Source organism: Impatiens glandulifera, chromosome 8 (genome assembly GCF_907164915.1).
Source record: "Impatiens glandulifera chromosome 8, dImpGla2.1, whole genome shotgun sequence".
NCBI lineage: Eukaryota > Viridiplantae > Streptophyta > Magnoliopsida > Ericales > Balsaminaceae > Impatiens > Impatiens glandulifera.
The window spans coordinates 2,598,485-2,616,398 of NC_061869.1; the positions used below are offsets into that span (position 1 = coordinate 2,598,485).

At 31.1% G+C, this 17,914-nt stretch overlaps 4 protein-coding genes across 5 annotated transcripts; 3 read left to right on the forward strand and 1 right to left on the reverse strand.

The window, feature by feature from the left end:
• The first annotated feature begins 1,708 nt into the window (after positions 1–1,708).
• Positions 1,709–3,284, forward strand: LOC124911996 (AB hydrolase superfamily protein YfhM-like). The gene is made up of 4 exons (XM_047452546.1): positions 1,709–2,089; positions 2,244–2,411; positions 2,493–2,728; positions 2,798–3,284. The coding sequence occupies exons 1-4, from the start codon at positions 1,715–1,717 to the stop codon at positions 3,057–3,059; spliced, it is 1,041 nt and encodes a 346-aa protein (XP_047308502.1). The 5' UTR covers positions 1,709–1,714; the 3' UTR covers positions 3,060–3,284.
• A 1,113-nt stretch (positions 3,285–4,397) lies between these two features.
• On the forward strand, positions 4,398–6,301 carry LOC124912628 (clathrin light chain 2-like). 2 transcript variants are annotated; one of them, XM_047453272.1, is made up of 4 exons: positions 4,398–4,698; positions 4,780–4,940; positions 5,486–5,639; positions 5,721–6,301. In XM_047453272.1, exons 1-4 carry the CDS (start codon positions 4,474–4,476, stop codon positions 6,117–6,119), a joined length of 939 nt encoding a protein of 312 aa, XP_047309228.1. In that variant the 5' UTR covers positions 4,398–4,473; the 3' UTR covers positions 6,120–6,301. The 2 variants fall into 2 exon arrangements, with proteins under 2 accessions (XP_047309228.1, XP_047309227.1); XM_047453271.1 differs by having other exon boundaries at positions 4,398–4,940.
• A 101-nt stretch (positions 6,302–6,402) lies between these two features.
• Positions 6,403–10,030, reverse strand: LOC124912627 (cold-responsive protein kinase 1-like). Its single transcript, XM_047453270.1, has 7 exons — positions 9,814–10,030; positions 9,411–9,519; positions 8,547–8,659; positions 8,206–8,416; positions 7,891–8,119; positions 7,657–7,807; positions 6,403–6,748 (listed from the first exon to the last, which is right to left on the reverse strand). Exons 2-7 carry the CDS (start codon positions 9,484–9,486, stop codon positions 6,416–6,418), a joined length of 1,113 nt encoding a protein of 370 aa, XP_047309226.1. The 5' UTR covers positions 9,487–9,519; positions 9,814–10,030; the 3' UTR covers positions 6,403–6,415.
• Positions 10,031–13,002: 2,972 nt separating this feature from the next.
• Positions 13,003–16,814, forward strand: LOC124912626 (trafficking protein particle complex subunit 13). The gene is made up of 12 exons (XM_047453269.1): positions 13,003–13,441; positions 13,519–13,603; positions 13,739–13,869; positions 13,968–14,070; positions 14,197–14,211; positions 14,402–14,547; positions 14,629–14,830; positions 15,297–15,371; positions 15,819–15,935; positions 16,048–16,092; positions 16,333–16,431; positions 16,532–16,814. Exons 1-12 carry the CDS (start codon positions 13,146–13,148, stop codon positions 16,550–16,552), a joined length of 1,335 nt encoding a protein of 444 aa, XP_047309225.1. The 5' UTR covers positions 13,003–13,145; the 3' UTR covers positions 16,553–16,814.
• Positions 16,815–17,914: the final 1,100 nt, after the last annotated feature.

Below are 17,914 nucleotides of genomic sequence, written 5' to 3' on the forward strand. Positions count from 1 at the left end.
TAATTTTTTATGAGCAATTATACACCACTTAAAAACATATTTTCAATTTAATACAATTATCTGTTTCTTTAATTTAAATATTTTTATTTTTCTTACTCTGATTTTTTTTATTTAATAATATATATTTTTAATTAATATAGTTAATTTTTAAAAATAATAATATTAATTATTAAAATAAATAAATATGTATTAATTATTTAAAATGTGTTAAAACAATATGATCGTAACTACTAATTTTTTTATTAATATATTAAAACTATTAATTATTTTTATAAATAAATATATAAAATATAATATATATAAAAAAAAATAGTTAATAGAATTATATTTTATATATTTATTATTTTAATTTATAATGTTATATATACAAAGTCATTTTAAATTAATTAATATAATTCTTTTAATTTTTAGATGGTTTATATATTATAAAAAAATGAGGGTGGTTTAACTAACAATAAGACTCAGTATTATAAAATTTTAAAATTAAAACTATTACTTATTTTAAACTATTAATTATTTATATATATATATATATATTAATTAATAAAATATAATAAATAGTATTAATATATATATATTCAAATATAAAATAAAAATAATTACCTTATTTATTAAAATAAGTAATTATATTGTTTTTGAAAAAAATATTATTAAATAAAAATGTTTAACAAAAATAAATAAAAAATAATTTTGAAATTTTGAAAAATAAATATTTAAATAAAAATATATTTAAGTAACTGTCTTAAACAAAGAATTGATTTCATATTTATTTAAAAATAAAGAGTAAAGTACTTTAATATTTAAAATTTAGAAAAATATATCATCACATAATTATGTTAGCTTTTTATATAAATAAGTTTAATCTTATAATTAATTGATGATTAAACTAATAGGGAGAGTGAAGTTTGGGGCAGCTAACTCCACAACTATCAGAGGAACTTGCCTATATTTAGCACAAAAAATAATATAAAAATGGAAGAAAAAAATTTAAGGAGATAACATTTTTTTATTTATTCAAAACATATATATCCTAATTAACTACAACTTTTGACTTGATAATTTGGACATTTTAAAAATTAAACATTATTATATATTTATTTATATAGATAGATTAATTAGTTAAAAAATTAAACTTATATTATTAAAACGTTACGCTTCATTATCAAATTTGGTGTTGAATTGAAAATATAAAGTGTTATTAGTTTAGTTGATTAAAAAGTTGTACTTGTTTTTGTTAGGTTGCAATACGAATCATGTATATATATATAATTTTTATTTTTAATTTTATTTTTAATCGTTTTAAGTTTATGGGCGGGTTAACTCACAATCCGACCCAAATATTTATTTACTTTATATACATATCCAAATTAACCACACCTCTCTATCCCACCTCTCTATCCGAAAATTCGAATATTTGAAAATTAAGTAATAATATATATAGATAAGTCATGTGAAAAAAAAAATTGATCATGTACATCATTAGAGAGAGAAATATATAAATGAAAAAAAAAAATAATCATATAAAAAGTTAAAAAAGAAAAAAATCTAAATCTAAAAAGTTGGAGATTTACAAACTATTCTGTCAATGTAAAAAAAACATGACTTTCTTTATAATTTATCTATCTAACTTTGTAGATTTTCAAGGGGTGGATGGAGAGTCGTGTATCATTATTACTCTTAAACTATTATAAAAGACAAAATTAGATGGTTAGATATGTTCCCCGTTTTTGCATGTAAAGATTCTTTCTTATTGTTTCAACTCATCTTCCCTTCTCTCACTCTGTGTTGTCAAAGGTTATCCATGGACCAGATACAGCACAACTACGTTGAATCCAACAACGGTGTGAAGATTCACTTAGCCGAGATCGGAGCCGGCGAAACTGTCGTCCTTTTCCTTCACGGATTTCCTGAGATCTGGTACTCATGGCGCCATCAAATGATTGCCGCCGCGAAAGCCGGTTACCGAGCTATTGCGCCAGATTTCAGAGGTTACGGCTTGTCAGATGCCTCACCAGAACCTGACAAGACGACATTCAAAGATACTGTCGCAGATCTCCTTGCAATCCTAGATTCCTTGACTATTCCAAAGGTTAATTTACAACTAACCTAACTGAATATACTTTGTTAAATCACATTTCAGGTTTTCATTTGTTTTGATTTGATTATTCACAGTTGTTGAGATCTGTAATTTAATACTCATCAGGATTTACTGAGATCTAGCTTTTGATCGATTATGTTTTCAGGTGTTTCTTGTTGCTAAAGATTGGGGAACTCGACCTGCATATCTTTTAGCATTTCTTCATCCGACAAGAGTTTCAGGAATCATAACACTTGGAGTTCCATACATGCCTCCATCTCCAGAAGAACGAAAAAGATTGCTTCCTGAAGGTTTCTATATCTCAAGATGGCGGGTAAAACTGTTTTCGGGTTTAAAGTTTAGGGTTTAAAGTTTAGGGTTTAAGTTTAACAACTGATCTTCCGTGTTTTGAAAGGAACCTGGACGAGCTGAAGCTGATTTTAGTCGTTTTGATGCTAAAACTGTTGTAAAAAATGTTTACATCTTGTTCTCAAAAAGTGAAATCCCCATAGCTGATGAGAATCAGGAAATTATGGATTTAGTTGAACCATCAACTCCATTACCATCTTGGTTCAGTGATGAAGATCTCAAAGCTTATGGTGACTTGTATGAAAATTCAGGACTTCAAACAGCATTACAAGTTCCATATAGGTAATGTCAAATTGTCAAAGATTATTATTTGTTACGTTTGTTGATGATGAAGAAGAATTTGTTTTTTAGGTCAATTGGAGAAGTAATAAACTTGCCAAATTCGACAGTGGATTGCCCGGCTTTGCTGATTATGGGCGAGGAGGATTATTTCATAAAATTTCCGGGAGTTGAGGATTACGTAAGGAGTGGAAATGCGAAATTCTTTGTTCCGAAATTGGAGACAATATATGTACCTCAAGGAAGTCATTTTGTGCAAGAGCAATTTCCTGATAAGGTGAATGAGCTTATTCTCGCATTCTTGAGTAGCCAAGCCATTGCCACGACGGAATAAGGTTATGTTTCTTATTGCGATTAATAATGTTATGCTGTTTTCGAATAATCTAAGACTTTGTTTCAATTTGTTGAATTATAATTGATATGTTGTTATATGTCTACAAAAACAATTTGAATTGGGATGGGAAGAAAATGTGTAGGTTTGAATTCAAATTACAACTTTATAATTAAACAAACAATATAATTTGAAATTGAAGAGCAGCTGTCATTTTACTTTACCCAATTATGATCTTCCAATAAAAATAATACAATTTAATTGAAAATAATGAAGTCTCATGTTTGACTTGATTCTTATTAAAAGTACCATATTAGAATGTCAGTTGAAATATATCACTTTAAAATATAAAATAAAATGTAAGAAATAAAGCTAAAATAAGATTGGAGAGCTAAATAAAAATAAAAAAAAGGTTTTCAACAAAATTTAGATTTAATCAATGTAACCAAAACATGTAAGTAGACATTAAGCTGTTTATACACTCCAAAATCCATTTAAATTTCATCATTGAGTCACCGTCAGTTCAAACATAACGATAAAATATTATATGAAAAAATAAAAATAATGAAAATTAAATAAATTCATGCAATCTCTTATATTCTTGAAAACAACTGTTAATTTTGTAGGGCTTAACGTTACGCCGTTTAAATTTTAAAAATAATTAATTGTTTTTTTTATCTATTTTTTAAATGAATAAAAACATAAATTTATGATTTATCCACTAATTTTATTCGATATTTTTTTAATTCCACCACAATTCAAATTCTTAGATCCGTCCCTAATTCTACCAACTTTTCGAAACATTTCTAACCGTTTTGAAGCGTCAAATCTAATAGATTAGAATTAAACAACAACTGTGAAAGTGTGAATTATCATCGGACCGAACCAAATTTGACACCAACCGTGAAAGTGTCTAAAGTGTGAATTTTTCGATTTTTAACAATAAAATCCATCGCATTAAAACAACTAAAGAAGCATATTCAACCATTCAAGCTCCCTCAAATTTGAAGCTTAAATTGAATTCCAATAAAAAAAACAATTATACATCTATTTATTTATTTAAATAAGATAATATTATAAAATATACTGATACATTTGTTTGGTTCAAACATTTTAAATAGTAACTTTATAAAGTATGTAATAGTATGACCTAATTCAAATGAACCTATTAATATATATGGAAATCATTTAAAATAAAATATTCATAAAATATATAAATAATCTAGAATAATTTTAATAATATATAAATGAAAGGTGTCCTAAAAAGATAAATGTGGCGTAACAATTCCACCACCGTCCATATACTTTCATTTCCCTTTATAAAGTTTCTCCTAAGGTGGACGCGTGAACCACCACCACCATCACTCTGAGAGATTAAACCGGAGCGAGAATCTAGAGAGAGAAAGAAAGAGAAAAAATGTCCTTCGATTCCTTCGATGGCGAAGCTTCTGTACCAGTGAGGACCTCCTCTACTCATCCTTTCGACGACGAAGACGACGGTTACGTCGGATTCGATCCTACCATACCTTCTCAACGTTTCGACGATTCATTTCCAACTTTCACCGATTCTGTTGATGATGGAAGCGGTTACGTCGCCGCTGATGCCGATCCGCGAGGTGTTCTTGCTCCGGAGTACGAAGAGGTGACTGTAGATCATGATGCGGTGAATACTAGTTCAGATGTATTTGGATTTGAGACTGATCTCAACACTGATTTTTCGCAGTCTTCTCCGTTTACTTCTTCGATCCCGAATTCGAATGGAAATGGTAAATCGTATGACCTTGGTGATGATCCTGATGGTCTTTTCTCTTCTGATGGACCGATTCTTCCTCCTCCTGGTGAAATGCAGTCGGAAGAAGGATTTGCTCTTCGAGAATGGAGACGGTAAGGTTTTAGTTGTTGTATTTCTACTTAGTTATGCTTAACTTTATGTAGATCTGTCATTTCTTGGCATCTTAGATCTATCAAATTCTTCCTTCTGCAACTTTCTTGCTTTCAATTGTTTTGATGACCTAATTGTGTCTAAACTGAAGGAGCTTGCTAATGTATGCTATATAACACGTAGAATCTTTAACTCCTTTAATGGCGGATTCAACCTGAATTCATGTGATAACCGCTGCTATTTGTGTGAATTCACTTCAGTCTTGATTATGAATGATAACTTTCTAATGATCTTGCCAAGAACGAAGCTGTTTATTTGAATCCACTTAGATTAAAAGTGATTAGCCTACATGTATTCATTTGATTACTCACTAGTTAGTTTGTTTGATCTACTATATCCATTACATCTAGTTGTGAGAAATATGATTTTTAACTAGGTTTGATGAACAATTCATACAGTTTATTGATTTTCAAGGAATTAGGTTAAACCCTAGGTTATAGTGTCTCTTTATAGACTACATCAACGCTAACTATTGACGATTGTGCAGTGAAAACACAATTCGACTGGAGGAGAAAGAGAAAATGGAGAAGGAGATGCGGATCCAAATTATCGAAGAAGGGGAAGAGTTTAAACGGGCTTTCTACGAGAAAAGAAAGCTTAATATCGAGACTAATAAAACCACCAACAGAGAAAAAGAGAAGGTCTGGACTAAATAACTAACACTCGTGTTTCATCTAAGTTTGTTGTCGGTTATTCTAATCTCTTTCTCTTCTGATGCACAGTTGTATTTGGCTTCCGGAGAGAAGTTCCACAAAGAAGCGGATAAAAATTACTGGAAGGCAATAGGAGAACTGATTCCTCATGAAGTTCCGAACATTGAAAAGAAGAGAGGAAAGAAGGAAGCCGAAAAGAAAGCAGGAATCACTATCATTCAAGGACCAAAGCCTGGTAAACCAACAGATCTTTCCAGGATGCGTCATATATTGATCAAGCTTAAGCATGCACCTCCGGCTCACATGATTCCTCCTCCTCCACCACCGGCTGCTCCGGCGAAGGAAACCACCACCAAAGATGGAAAGGCGATTGTTGTTGCTGCTGCTGCAAATACTCCCGAGTCAGCACCTGTTGGTAAGGATTCTCCAGTCGAACAAGAACCATCATCTGTGCCGGTCAATCCTTGAAAATTTAAAGTTTGTTTAATTAAAACTTAATACGGGTTTGACGTTGGACGACTTCATCTTGTCATTTTTAATGGTCGTAACTTTCGAACGATAAGCCATCGTTTCAGATTCTAGGTTTTCTGCAAATTGAGCTCATATGTTAAATACCTTGATTTCTAAAAGTAAATTTGCAGTTTAGATTTTGGTAAATTAGCATAATATGATCACAAGCTTTGTTTAATCAAAGATCAATTTGTGGTAACAGTCAATTGAATACATGGTAGTGGTAAAAAATATTGCAAGCATGGTTTTGTTCATTATCTAGGAGTGACCTGAGTGATGGTGGTTGGGACAGAGGTCATATTGTAGCTAGTAGTGATTCCGGAAACCTTCTTAGTTTGACTAGAAGAAGAAGGTTGATCGGTCGACTCATGGAAGAAACCGGGTGGAGTAAGTTGGTTTTCGTTTATTTTGATGTCTCTTGTTAGCATTTCCAAAACCTGGCTCATCATTGGCCTTCTTGTTGCTGTTGCTTGAACACAAAACAGGGCAATTTTTGCATATTTTATTACTTGTTCCTTTGGGAATAATTGCCCCATTTCTGGATCCACCAGCTCCAATAGTTTACCTTCCAAGTACAGTTCCCATGCCTGTTCGCCCAAAACATAGAACACTTTTCATAAACAAAAGAAGTATTTTATTACATGTTTGTGATAAATCTAACCTAAAGGAATTCTTCAACTCATTGGTGCTCAAGTTTCACAAACTTTTTATGTATTTTAGTGTAAAAAGTTGTAAAAAATAAATGATTATACTTACAAATCAAATTTAGGAGAACACTTTTTGCCAAATACTTTTTTTTTTTTGTAGCTAGGGATAACACTGTGTATACTTCTCTTTAAAAAAAATATGATAAAATTATATAAAAGATTAATAAACTTTAATAGATAAATATATTGGTGATATTATATATTTAATTGTGTTTAGTATTAGGACTTAAGAGTAAGATAAATATCATCCCGTTCCATCTCCGGTCAACTACCCGGGAAAAAACCGCCCCAAACTCTGGGGAGAATTATAATTGTCATATTTATTTGCAGAGGTTGCACATCTTGAATCATGCAAGAACTAAATAACTTCCATAGCCCTAATCATAATCCGCCTTGACTCTAGGACTAGTGATGGAACTAAAAAGGATGGATAGTTGCTCTCCTTGAGGTTATTTGAAAATAATCACTTAGGTATTCTTTCTATTTTTTTTCAACAACCACTTAGGTCAAATAGTCCTAGATCAAATGAGGTCTAAATGTGGGGCTATTGTACTATAGTTAGCTTCCTCAATACCTGCTATATGGCTTGGTTTGTGGTGTCTAGTTGCTTTGCCTGAAGGTGGTAAGGGGCATTACAAAAGCATGTTCGCAAATAGTTGTTAATTGAAAGCCAAAGCGAGAAATCCTTTTAATTTTTTGAGTGATTTTAACTGCCAACACTTATTTTATGGCTTGCATTGGTTCTAATGAAACTTGGAGAGAACGAAAAACAGATAAGTGTAACGCACCAATTCAAGGAGAAGCTTTTGATCTCCACTCCAGTTGGACTTTGTACTGCTCCTCCCACTTATTATTTCCAGTACCAAGACACCATAACTGTACACATCAGCCTTCCTAGTTAGCTGACCACCAAGCATATACTCAGGTGCCAAATAACCTCTGCAATTCGACAAAAACAACATAATAAGCTTTCTTTTATATCTTTATATTGTTTCACAACATCAATTGATACAGTTACATACGTTGTCCCAGCTATCTTTGTACTAATATGCGTAATATCATCTGGGAAGAGTTTAGCCAACCCAAAATCACCGATTTTTGGATTACAGTCTTGGTCAAGCAGTATGTTACTAGCTTTTATGTCCCTGTGTACTATATGTGGCTCAACTTCCTCGTGAAGATATGCAAGTCCTCTGGCAGTTCCTACGCAAATGCCACTTCTTTTATTCCAATCCAGCTTTATCGTTTTCCCTGTACCAGATAACAAAGAATTAATTAAGTTAGCTAAATATTAAAAGATTCCTATTGCAGACAGGATAGTTTAAGATATAATTTACCAATCAATGCATTGTCAAGACTCTTGTTTTCTAAATATTCATACACCAAAATCCGGTTAGTTCCTTCACTGCAACACCCTATCAACTCAACAAGATTTTGATGTCTGACATTTGCTATTGTGGTAATCTCTGTCAAAAATTCTTTTACCCCTTGTTTTGATCCGGCAGAAAGTGTTTTTACAGCTACTGGTGTGCCGTTTTTTAGTATGCCCTAGAGAATTGAAATGGATTAGAACATTTGGAAACAATTCTAAAGATAAAAGAACCAAACACAATTTGAAGGGAACAAGATACTGTTCATCAGCAAATTACATGGAAGTGACTAGCAAGCAAATACAAACCATGTATACAACTCCAAAACCTCCTCGGCCGATCTTGTTGCTCCTGTTAAAATTGTTCGTTGCTACTCTCAACACGTTGTAGGGAAAAGATCTAGTGTTTCCAATTGGATTTCCTAATACATTGAGGATAAATGAAATATAAATCACCAGTAGTGCAAACTTAGATCACTCCAACAAATAATACTAAAGCCACATGCCCTGCTTAACAGATATGATTTTATGCATTAGAAGAAAGGTTGCAAATCACTTTCTTACTTTTCTTTAACAAAAGTTCATTTCATTTTATTCAAAGTGGTCTTTTAAACAAACTACAACAAAGCCAAAAAAATATTTACAAAGGAAATGAAACAATCCTTTGATTTATAAGATCAGAATTAAACAACACAATAAAAGCTAGAAATTTTTGTTCTTCATGAACTCAAAGTGAAACCTATGATACCCAACCCCAAGAACCATGTCAAAGTTCTATCATGAGAATAAGTGCCTTATGGAAGCCAATGAGGACCCAAACATCATCTTAGTATTGCTTTCATATCAGAGGCCTATTTTCAGTCTAAATTCTATCCAGTGGTACAAACTGATATATATAAGCATTTATAACCAGCATTCAAGGAACATGAATCTGATACTAGAATGTACTGGGATGTCCTCAAAGGCCAAAGTTCAAGAAACACGCATAAAAATGAAACTTGAACGCAACATGAATCTGATACTACATATATCTGTTGGCAAAAGCATCAATGGAGGATACAAATAGTTGGAGCAGATATGAACAAGGTAACTCAAAAGGTAAATAGTTCACTACAACACAAAAATATCGCACACAATAGCTGTCTTAAATCTTAATTTGTGAAAGATATATACCTTCTAGTTCTTGCAATGTACGACCGTAATTCCTTCTTGTGCTAGTACTTGAACTGCCAAAGCAGCAGCAATCCATGGTTCTTTGCTTTGATACAATAACAAAGGAGAACTGTAATCAACAGTTGAACACGATTTAGCTTCCTAATATACTAATAAATCACATTCGTCCAACCTAATGACAGTAGAAAATAACTTTTATGCCTGTAACTAAGTGAAACTTATAGAATTGTAGTTTCTGCACAAATCATGAGTTTATTGAAGAACATAAACAAGTAATTCTTCAACTTCGTCATGTGAATCATGTGAATCAAGCAACCTAGATCCTGTTCTGGAAGCTAATAAATGAAGATTCAACAGCGGTATACGAATTTAACCTCTAACGGAAGCTTAGTAGCTAATTTACCTTGAATTATTCGGAACAATGGAATGATTTGGCCATAGAACACTCTGCTTCGAAGGAGGAACAATGATCAAATTGATAATAATGATCGAAAGCTGAAGGTTCAGGTAGCCGACTCCAGGTTTTCAGGTAGATCGGATGATCCTTGAAGTTTGACGTGTTGTTGATGTGGCTGCTGCGGTATGCGTCTCTTTCTCTCTCTCTCTCTTGTATGATCGATATTCAGGAAACACGGTTTGTAATGGCCGGAAGTCATAGTTGAAATATTGTAGTAGGCTGGAAAAATAAACCCCCTTTTCAGATCTTCTTCTGTTTATGGCGGTTGTGTGGGACCGTAACAAAAAGCCATTGCAGGCCGCTCTCAAATTTATAATTTCAAACTTTGAAAAGTTTATTCGTTTATTCTTATGTTTAATATAATTTATTGGATTAATTATTATTATTACCAAACATTAAACACTATAAACAATCGCGAAATCTAACACACCATTCATTTACAATTTATTTGTTTCAATGTAATATGTTAATTATCAAAATACTAATGTTATTGTAAGTTTACATTATTTATTCAAAATGTAAATTAATACGGTTAACATGATTAAATATTTCAGTTTATTATTAACTTATTAAGATAGTTTAATTGACAAAAATAATTATAAAATAGCCCAATAATAAGAGTCAGTTTAAGAGATCAAAATATCACGAATTTGAGGCGGGATTAGTTATTGTGGGATATTATGTTAATTCTTTTTAATTAAGAAAACACATTTTTATTAAAGTTAAGTAAATGTCATGATTGTAAAAGTTATACTAGTTCTTGATTTAAAAAATATACAAATATTTTTTAATTTATTTTTCTTACATGTTTCAAATTATGATGTGGGTTTAATTTGATATTTTATTTATTTACAAGTATTAATTTATTAGGTAAAATTATTATGCCATGTTTGGGTAAAAAGAAATTACTAAAATTAATTTTTTAATATCTTATCAAGTATTAATTTAAATAAAATAATATTTATAAATTTTTATAATTATATATATATATTAACAAATTTAATAACATTTATTCATTTAAATTCATATATTTCAAAACAGATCCTATCAATTTATTTTTAGTTATTTTAGCACTTATATGTATGAATAAATTAAGTATATTTTAACAAGATTTAGCCTAATCATAATACATAACATAAAAAATGTGATAAAATTATGGAAAAGTGATTTTGTGTCATTTTTTGTTATCAAAACATATCCAATAAATGATCACTTCTAATGAAACTAAATAAGTTAATAAGGCAAGCTTTGTTTAAAGTCAAACAGTTTCATTATAGATATTTTTGAAGACCAAATATTTTCATTGAAACATTTGTACAGTTTAGTTGACATATATATTTATTTTACTATTATTTAAATTGAATTATAGTATTGTTTTTATTTGAGATAAAAGTTGAATTTTAACATATAGTTGCCTAAGTCATAATACCGTTAGCACGTGATTGGTTCATTTTTCATATGAATTTGCATTCACAATAGGAAAGCGTGTACAGCAGTTTTAGGGCCTGTTTGGTATGGGTTATTTTGAAATAATATGATTTTTTCAGATTTATTTTTTATGAAAAATTATTTGAATTATACAAATAACATATATTTAGTATTCAATATTTAAAATTGTTATCAATAAATAAATTACTATTATTTTGTCTTCTTACTTTTTTTTTTGTTCAAATCTCTGGAAACAAAAAAAAAAAACTAACATTTGTCTGACTTGAAAAAAAATATATAAATATGATTAAAAAATAAGGACTAAATTATAAGTCAAATTTGAAGTGCTGGGTTGGAAAAACAATAATATAATCATGGTGGTGGACTTAGAGGGAGTAGAATAAGTTATTATTATCTAATTATATTTTTTCAAAAAATAAAATATTCAATTTTTGACAAAAACATAGTCAAAATCAGTTTTCATAATTAGGTTGTTTTTGTATATTTAATCAAATGTGCCAATCTAGAATACACAATTATTGAAATGTATTCTAATTTTATTTTACTATACTCTTTGTTTTAAAAGTATCAATTTAAAAATTCACTAATAAGATAATTCAAATAAAATTAATACTGATTAAGAGATAAAAAAAATCTTATGTATTCCTAATAATAAAAGAAGACAAACTGATTCAGGAATGAATTAGAGCTGGAATTGGTTTGATTATTTTTTAAACAAAATAGGTTTATTCCTTTTGGAAAAAATAAAATAAATTTAAAAAAATTATGAAATAATGTCTCAGTAAACACACTTAACCATGCGCAAAATTTGCCACCTAATAAATTCGAACCCAGTAACTTAGGGTTAATATCCACCTCTTATTGGCGCTAGGCTAGAAGAGGGGATAGTAATTGTGAATATTTCACTATTCCCACCAAGGTATCCATGGTTGCTTACTCCCCTTTTAACAAAAGTGTAATTATATATATAATTGTAAAATATTTGTGTTATGATTTGGTTTATCCCAAAACTCAAATATCATACCCTATAATTTTATTTTTTCTATCTAAGTCACAATTCTCTTACTTAAGCCATATCTTCTAAACTTAAAAGGTAAATTAGTATTTAAATTTTAAAAATTAATTTTTTTTATTATTTTTATCAAACAAGAATTCTTAAGAAAAAACCTAGTAAGAAAAAACCATCTACTTAGAAAGGGTAGAATGTCCTCCCACTAAAAACATTTTGAATTTTAATGGAAAATAATAATTATATTGGGAAGATTTATTCAATCTAAGGATTTAAGTAGTTTATTTATATTTTACGGATATTAGTAAGTCTCATAAAAGTTTAATGTGTTCGTTTTTAAATCTCAAATCGATTTATTAGTCGGTTCGGTCGGTGTGTCAATTTTAAAACTCTCGATTTCGATTTATTAGTAGTTTGGTTGATCAATTTATTAGTCAACCGGTTCCGTTGATTTTATTTTTATTCATTACAAAATTATTACTAAATAATATAATTATATATATATATATATATATAATTTGATTTGAAAAATAAATATGAAAATGTTAATTGTAAAGATAACTATAATTTAGTAACAATTGGAATTTAAACTAAATAAACAATTAACCAAATAGTTGAGTTTATCGATCTAATAATCAATCGGCTTTATCATTCGGTTTGGTCTTTGTTTTAGATTCGGTTTCAATTTGATCTTGGTTTAAGCTCTTCCTACACTGTAAATTCAACCCTCTTCTTCATCTTCATCTTCCTCAAAGCACTCTTCTGTAGTAGAACTACCCAGAAACCCTTTTCAACAGATCGCTGATTCGAAGGAAGAGAGATGAGTAGTACTGCTACGCAGGCTCCGCACTCGTTGGCCTTCAGGGTCATGAGATTATGCCGTCCCTCTTTTCACGTGGAAACCCCTCTTCGATTCGACCCATTTGATCTTATTGCCGGAGAGGATCTCTTCGACGACCCTATCGCCGCCGCCCATTTCCCTCGTCTTCTCGCTAATCAATCTGTCTCTTCCAAATCAAATGATTCCGATTTCACCTATCGCTCTAGATTCCTCCTCCAGGAACCCTCCGACGCAATGGGTCTTCCTGGTCTCCTCGTTGTACCTCAGGCTTTTGGGTACCTTTCTATTCCTCTCTTTTCCTCACTTTAGGTTGATACTTACTTACTTACTTACATATGATATGAACTTACAGGGCTATATATCTGGGTGAAACATTCAGTAGTTATATTAGTATCAATAACAGCTCGACTTTTGAAGCTAGGGATGTTATAATTAAGGTACAATTAAACCAATATGTTGTTTTATTGAGTGAATGTAAACTCTTTGAATGTTTGTATTAGTAATTGGAGTCTTTGAACCTGATCTTCAATCAATCATGGTTTTGATCACTGGTCATGGAAATTGTATCACAGGCAGAAATTCAAACAGAAAGACAAAGGATATTGCTTTTGGATACCTCGAAATCTCCAGTTGAATCAATTCGAGCAGGGGGGCGATATGATTTTATAGTGGAGCATGATGTTAAAGAACTAGGTGCACACACGTAAGTTTTCCCTTTCACTGAATAGACTCTGATTGTTATTTTTGGCTTATTGAAAGAGTTTTTATCGTTTAATTTGTTATCCACCATGCTATTTGCAGGCTTGTTTGTACTGCTCTCTACAGTGATGGAGATGGTGAGCGCAAGTACCTCCCGCAGTTCTTCAAGTTTATTGTTGCAAATCCTCTCTCAGTTAGGACCAAGGTATCATCAATGTTTCATTTTGTCTTGTTGTTCATGTTTGTGTGAAAATACTTTGTAAATGAAAATTCTCAGCTCCAAAGAGTGGATCTCTCTGTGTAATAATTTTTGCTTATTTGATTTGTGCAGGTCCGTGTTGTGAAGGTATGTTGACACTGACTCGTATTTTAGTTGAGCGTAAGTTCAGGATCCTCGTCATCACTTGAAAATGATGTAATTTGGTTGATTTTGTAAAGAATGTGAATCTTGTACAGGAATAATGTCTACTACAAAGTAACTGTTTATTTATGTAGGATCATGTTTGCTTGCATTGTTACATTTTCTTCATTATCAGGATAATACATTCTTGGAAGCCTGTATAGAGAATCATACAAAATCAAACCTATATATGAATCAAGTGGATTTTGAGCCAGCTCAACACTGGAGTGCAACAATACTCAATGCGGACAATCATGATGTTGAGAATACTGCGTTGACAAAGTAATCATTTGGGAGTGTTTCAGTTATTGATTGGAAGTTGGAAATCCCCATTATTTTCTGTCTTAACACCACTTTTGACAGAGATGACGAGATATTCAAGCAGCCCATTCTGATCAAATCTGGCGGAGGAATTCAGAATTTTCTTTATCAGTTGAAATCGTCATCACAGGGAGCTTCTCCTTTGAAAGTTGATGGAAGTAATATCCTCGGAAAGCTTCAAATTACATGGCGTACCAATTTGGGTGAGCCAGGTCGCTTGCAAACTCAGCAGATTTTGGGTAATGTAAGTGGCTCTTGCCATAAACTCTATACTCCACTTCATTTGAGATCTATGCATGAATGAATCTCCATAAGTATTTTTGATATGTTTTTTTGAAAGGTTAAAAGTTGTATTAATAAAGTTGTAATGGTTGACTCTATCTGGAAACACTTTTGTTTCTGGATCCAGACTAAGTTCAGATACACCCCGTTTCCAAATGTAATATATTCTTGTACCATAAATGAATGAGAAAATTTGCCAAAATAGTGTTTCCAAATGTAGTCAAAACAAACAAGTACATACCAAATTAATGAACTTGTAACTATTTTTATTAGTTATTTAAACTTTTGGTTGGTAAATCTTGCTATTATCCTTCAACTTGAGGGTTCTATATCAACCACTGGATCATAAATATTATACATATATCTTTCTTTGTACATTAAAATTGATTTAGCCCTAGTCTAAAAACTTTTTATTATTTTTTGATCAGCCCATTGCAAGGAAAGAAATTGAGTTGCAGGCAGTGGAAGTTCCAACAAGTATTATACTGGAAGAACCTTTTGTGGTAAATCATGTTTTTCACTTCTCTTATGTGATTCCACTTGAACTTCCTAATGTTTGCCACTTTGGAGACATATTCAAATATACCTTTAATTCCATCTTTAGTTGCTACGGTTGATAAAATGATGCCGAAAACTATTACAAACCCTAGAAGTTATAGTTTAGAAGTAAAGAATACATAGAAAAGGGTTGAGGCAACCATTAACCAACTTCTCATTCATTTCATAACTGCAATAACTCAACTATATATTGAAATCAAGACAGAGCACTTCATAGTTAGGTTAATACACATGTACTTTTTCTTCTTCTTTTTTTAAAATTGATTGAAAATAAGAACTACTCTTATGTTAATCTTCAGATATTGTTGTTCTTAATCTAGTAGTTGTCATAATGGCCTCACATTTGATGACAATGGCTTGTTTGCCTAAGTGGTTTTGTGAATCTTGTACAGGTGCATTGGAACCTATCAAACCAAACTGATAGGTCTTTGGGTCCGTTTGAGATTTGGTTATCTCAAAGTGAATTGCCCGATGAGAAAACTGTCATGGTTAATGGTCTTCAGACATTGGTAAATGATTTAACTTCACTATAATATCTAATTCTCCAGCTCTGTCCGAATTCCATATCATTTCTCTGGAATTCCCAAATCAAGAATTTGACATGTATGCATGTATCTACAGGCTTTACCACAAGTTGACGCTTCAGGGAGTATAAATTTCCAGTTGGTAAGCATATATAGTGTTATTGCATGCTAAATGAATTAATCAATTTTGTGTACTTTTTGTTTTTGTAAGGCGGCCTGATGACCCCTTCCTTGTCATCTATATCCTTCAAGTTGAAATAATACCCTTGTCCTTAATTTCTTCGAAGGCCAATCTTGTCTTTTCATATCCCTTATCAAACTTTATTTTATGTCTGTTCACAAACAAACAAGCTCTAAGTTGTTCATGGCTGTTCACAAACAGAACCTTATTGCAACAAAAGTTGGTGTTCAGAAGATTACAGGTATAACTGTGTTTGACACAACTGAAAAGAGAACATACGATCTGCTCCCTGATTTAGAGGTTAGTAGACTCTTCGACACTACTTTTGGCTTTTGAATTTCTGTTTGCGAAAATGCAGATGAAGATTGCATCTGAACCACCTCTTTTGCATTTGCTGCAGATTTTTGTTGATTTGAGTTAACCTGTTCAACTCGATGGTTATGTTTCATAGAGAACTCCATTTGAAGCCAATGGCTTTTTGAACTTTTAATGGGATCCGATAAAGGATGCAATGAAATGAAGAGTTCCCATTTCTAGTGTAGCTCGATCGGCTCATTAACACCTCTCTTCCCATTGTATGAGTTTCAAAATTGCAATTTGAGATTTAATGCCTTCTCAAACCTAACTATGTATTGAATGACTTATAAATTTTTGCCTTTTATAAAATTGTTTCTTAACATCAATCTTATCAAATTTAAATAAACATTGACATTTATGTCTTTTTGTTATAAATTAATGAATTACTCTATAAAAAATACCATGTCAAAGAAAATTAAGATATGGAATAAAATATATTTTAAAATAATAAGATTTTGCACTTAAAGTCATTTTTCTCATTTTTCTTTTTAAATATAAATAAATGATTTATCACTCATGACATAAAAACAATTTCCAAAATTCATAAATTTCTTTCTCTATCTCGTTACTCTTTTAGAAAAAAATAATAATATTATTGATTAGAAAAAAATAATAATATTATTGATGGAAGGATTAATCTTAATCTTTACCATAGTTTGTCAACTTATAATAGTAATAGAAAAAATAACTACTTTGAGAAAACTTAAAAATTAATTATTATATTTAGTCTAATTAATAATTAATAAGAGATAATTATAAATATTTTCTCTTATTTATTTAATACTTTATCATCCACTTCAAGCGAAAAAGTGAGGCACAAACCGTGATCTTGGTACGTAAAAGAGCAAATCGTTGGGAAGAAAAACCTTTGGTGAAAATATCAGTCACTTGATCTTCAGTAGAAATGTATTGGATGAGTAGTTGTTTACGAACAACTTTTTCTCGAACAAAGTGAAAATCGATTTCAATATGTTTTGTGCGAGCATGAAATACCGGGTTTGTTGATAAGAATGCGACACCAATATTATCACGCCATAGAACTGGGGAAAAAGAAAGTGAAACTCGAAGTTCCCTAAGTAGAGATTGAATCCAACAAAGATTAGAAGTTGTATATGCAAGAGCACGTTATTCAAATTTAGTATTAGAGCGAGCAATTACTTGTTGTTTCTTAAAATTCCAAGAAATGAGGTTGTCACCTAGAAAACTACAAAATCCAACTGTTGAACGACGATCATCAGGACATCCTGTCCAGTCAACATCAGAGTAGGCAACAAGAGTGAATTGAGAATTTGGACGAAGAAAGATCCCATGATGAGGAGTATGACAAAGATATCGAATAATTCGTTTAACCGCTCCCCAATGAGAAGATGTGGGAGTTTGCATAAATTGACAAACTCGATTGACAGTAAAGACTAACTCATGACGA

Excerpts from the sequence above, each read along its gene's own strand:
- LOC124911996 (XM_047452546.1), top strand. The coding sequence starts at position 1,715 with ATGTTCCCCGTTTTTGCATGTAAAGATTCTTTCTTATTGTTTCAACTC. Across the intron at positions 2,090-2,243 it reads ATTCCTTGACTATTCCAAAG|GTGTTTCTTGTTGCTAAAGA; the intron begins GTTAATTTACAA and ends TTATGTTTTCAG. Across the intron at positions 2,729-2,797 it reads GCATTACAAGTTCCATATAG|GTCAATTGGAGAAGTAATAA; the intron begins GTAATGTCAAAT and ends TTTGTTTTTTAG.
- LOC124912628 (XM_047453271.1), top strand. The coding sequence starts at position 4,474 with ATGTCCTTCGATTCCTTCGATGGCGAAGCTTCTGTACCAGTGAGGACC. Across the intron at positions 4,941-5,485 it reads GCTCTTCGAGAATGGAGACG|TGAAAACACAATTCGACTGG; the intron begins GTAAGGTTTTAG and ends ACGATTGTGCAG. Across the intron at positions 5,640-5,720 it reads CCAACAGAGAAAAAGAGAAG|TTGTATTTGGCTTCCGGAGA; the intron begins GTCTGGACTAAA and ends TCTGATGCACAG.
- LOC124912627 (XM_047453270.1), bottom strand. The coding sequence starts at position 9,486 with ATGGATTGCTGCTGCTTTGGCAGTTCAAGTACTAGCACAAGAAGGAAT. Across the intron at positions 8,417-8,546 it reads GTTTTGGAGTTGTATACATG|GGCATACTAAAAAACGGCAC; the intron begins GTTTGTATTTGC and ends TCAATTCTCTAG. Across the intron at positions 7,808-7,890 it reads ACAAAGATAGCTGGGACAAC|AGGTTATTTGGCACCTGAGT; the intron begins GTATGTAACTGT and ends GTCGAATTGCAG.
- LOC124912626 (XM_047453269.1), top strand. The coding sequence starts at position 13,146 with ATGAGTAGTACTGCTACGCAGGCTCCGCACTCGTTGGCCTTCAGGGTC. Across the intron at positions 13,604-13,738 it reads CTAGGGATGTTATAATTAAG|GCAGAAATTCAAACAGAAAG; the intron begins GTACAATTAAAC and ends ATTGTATCACAG. Across the intron at positions 14,548-14,628 it reads GAGAATACTGCGTTGACAAA|AGATGACGAGATATTCAAGC; the intron begins GTAATCATTTGG and ends CACTTTTGACAG.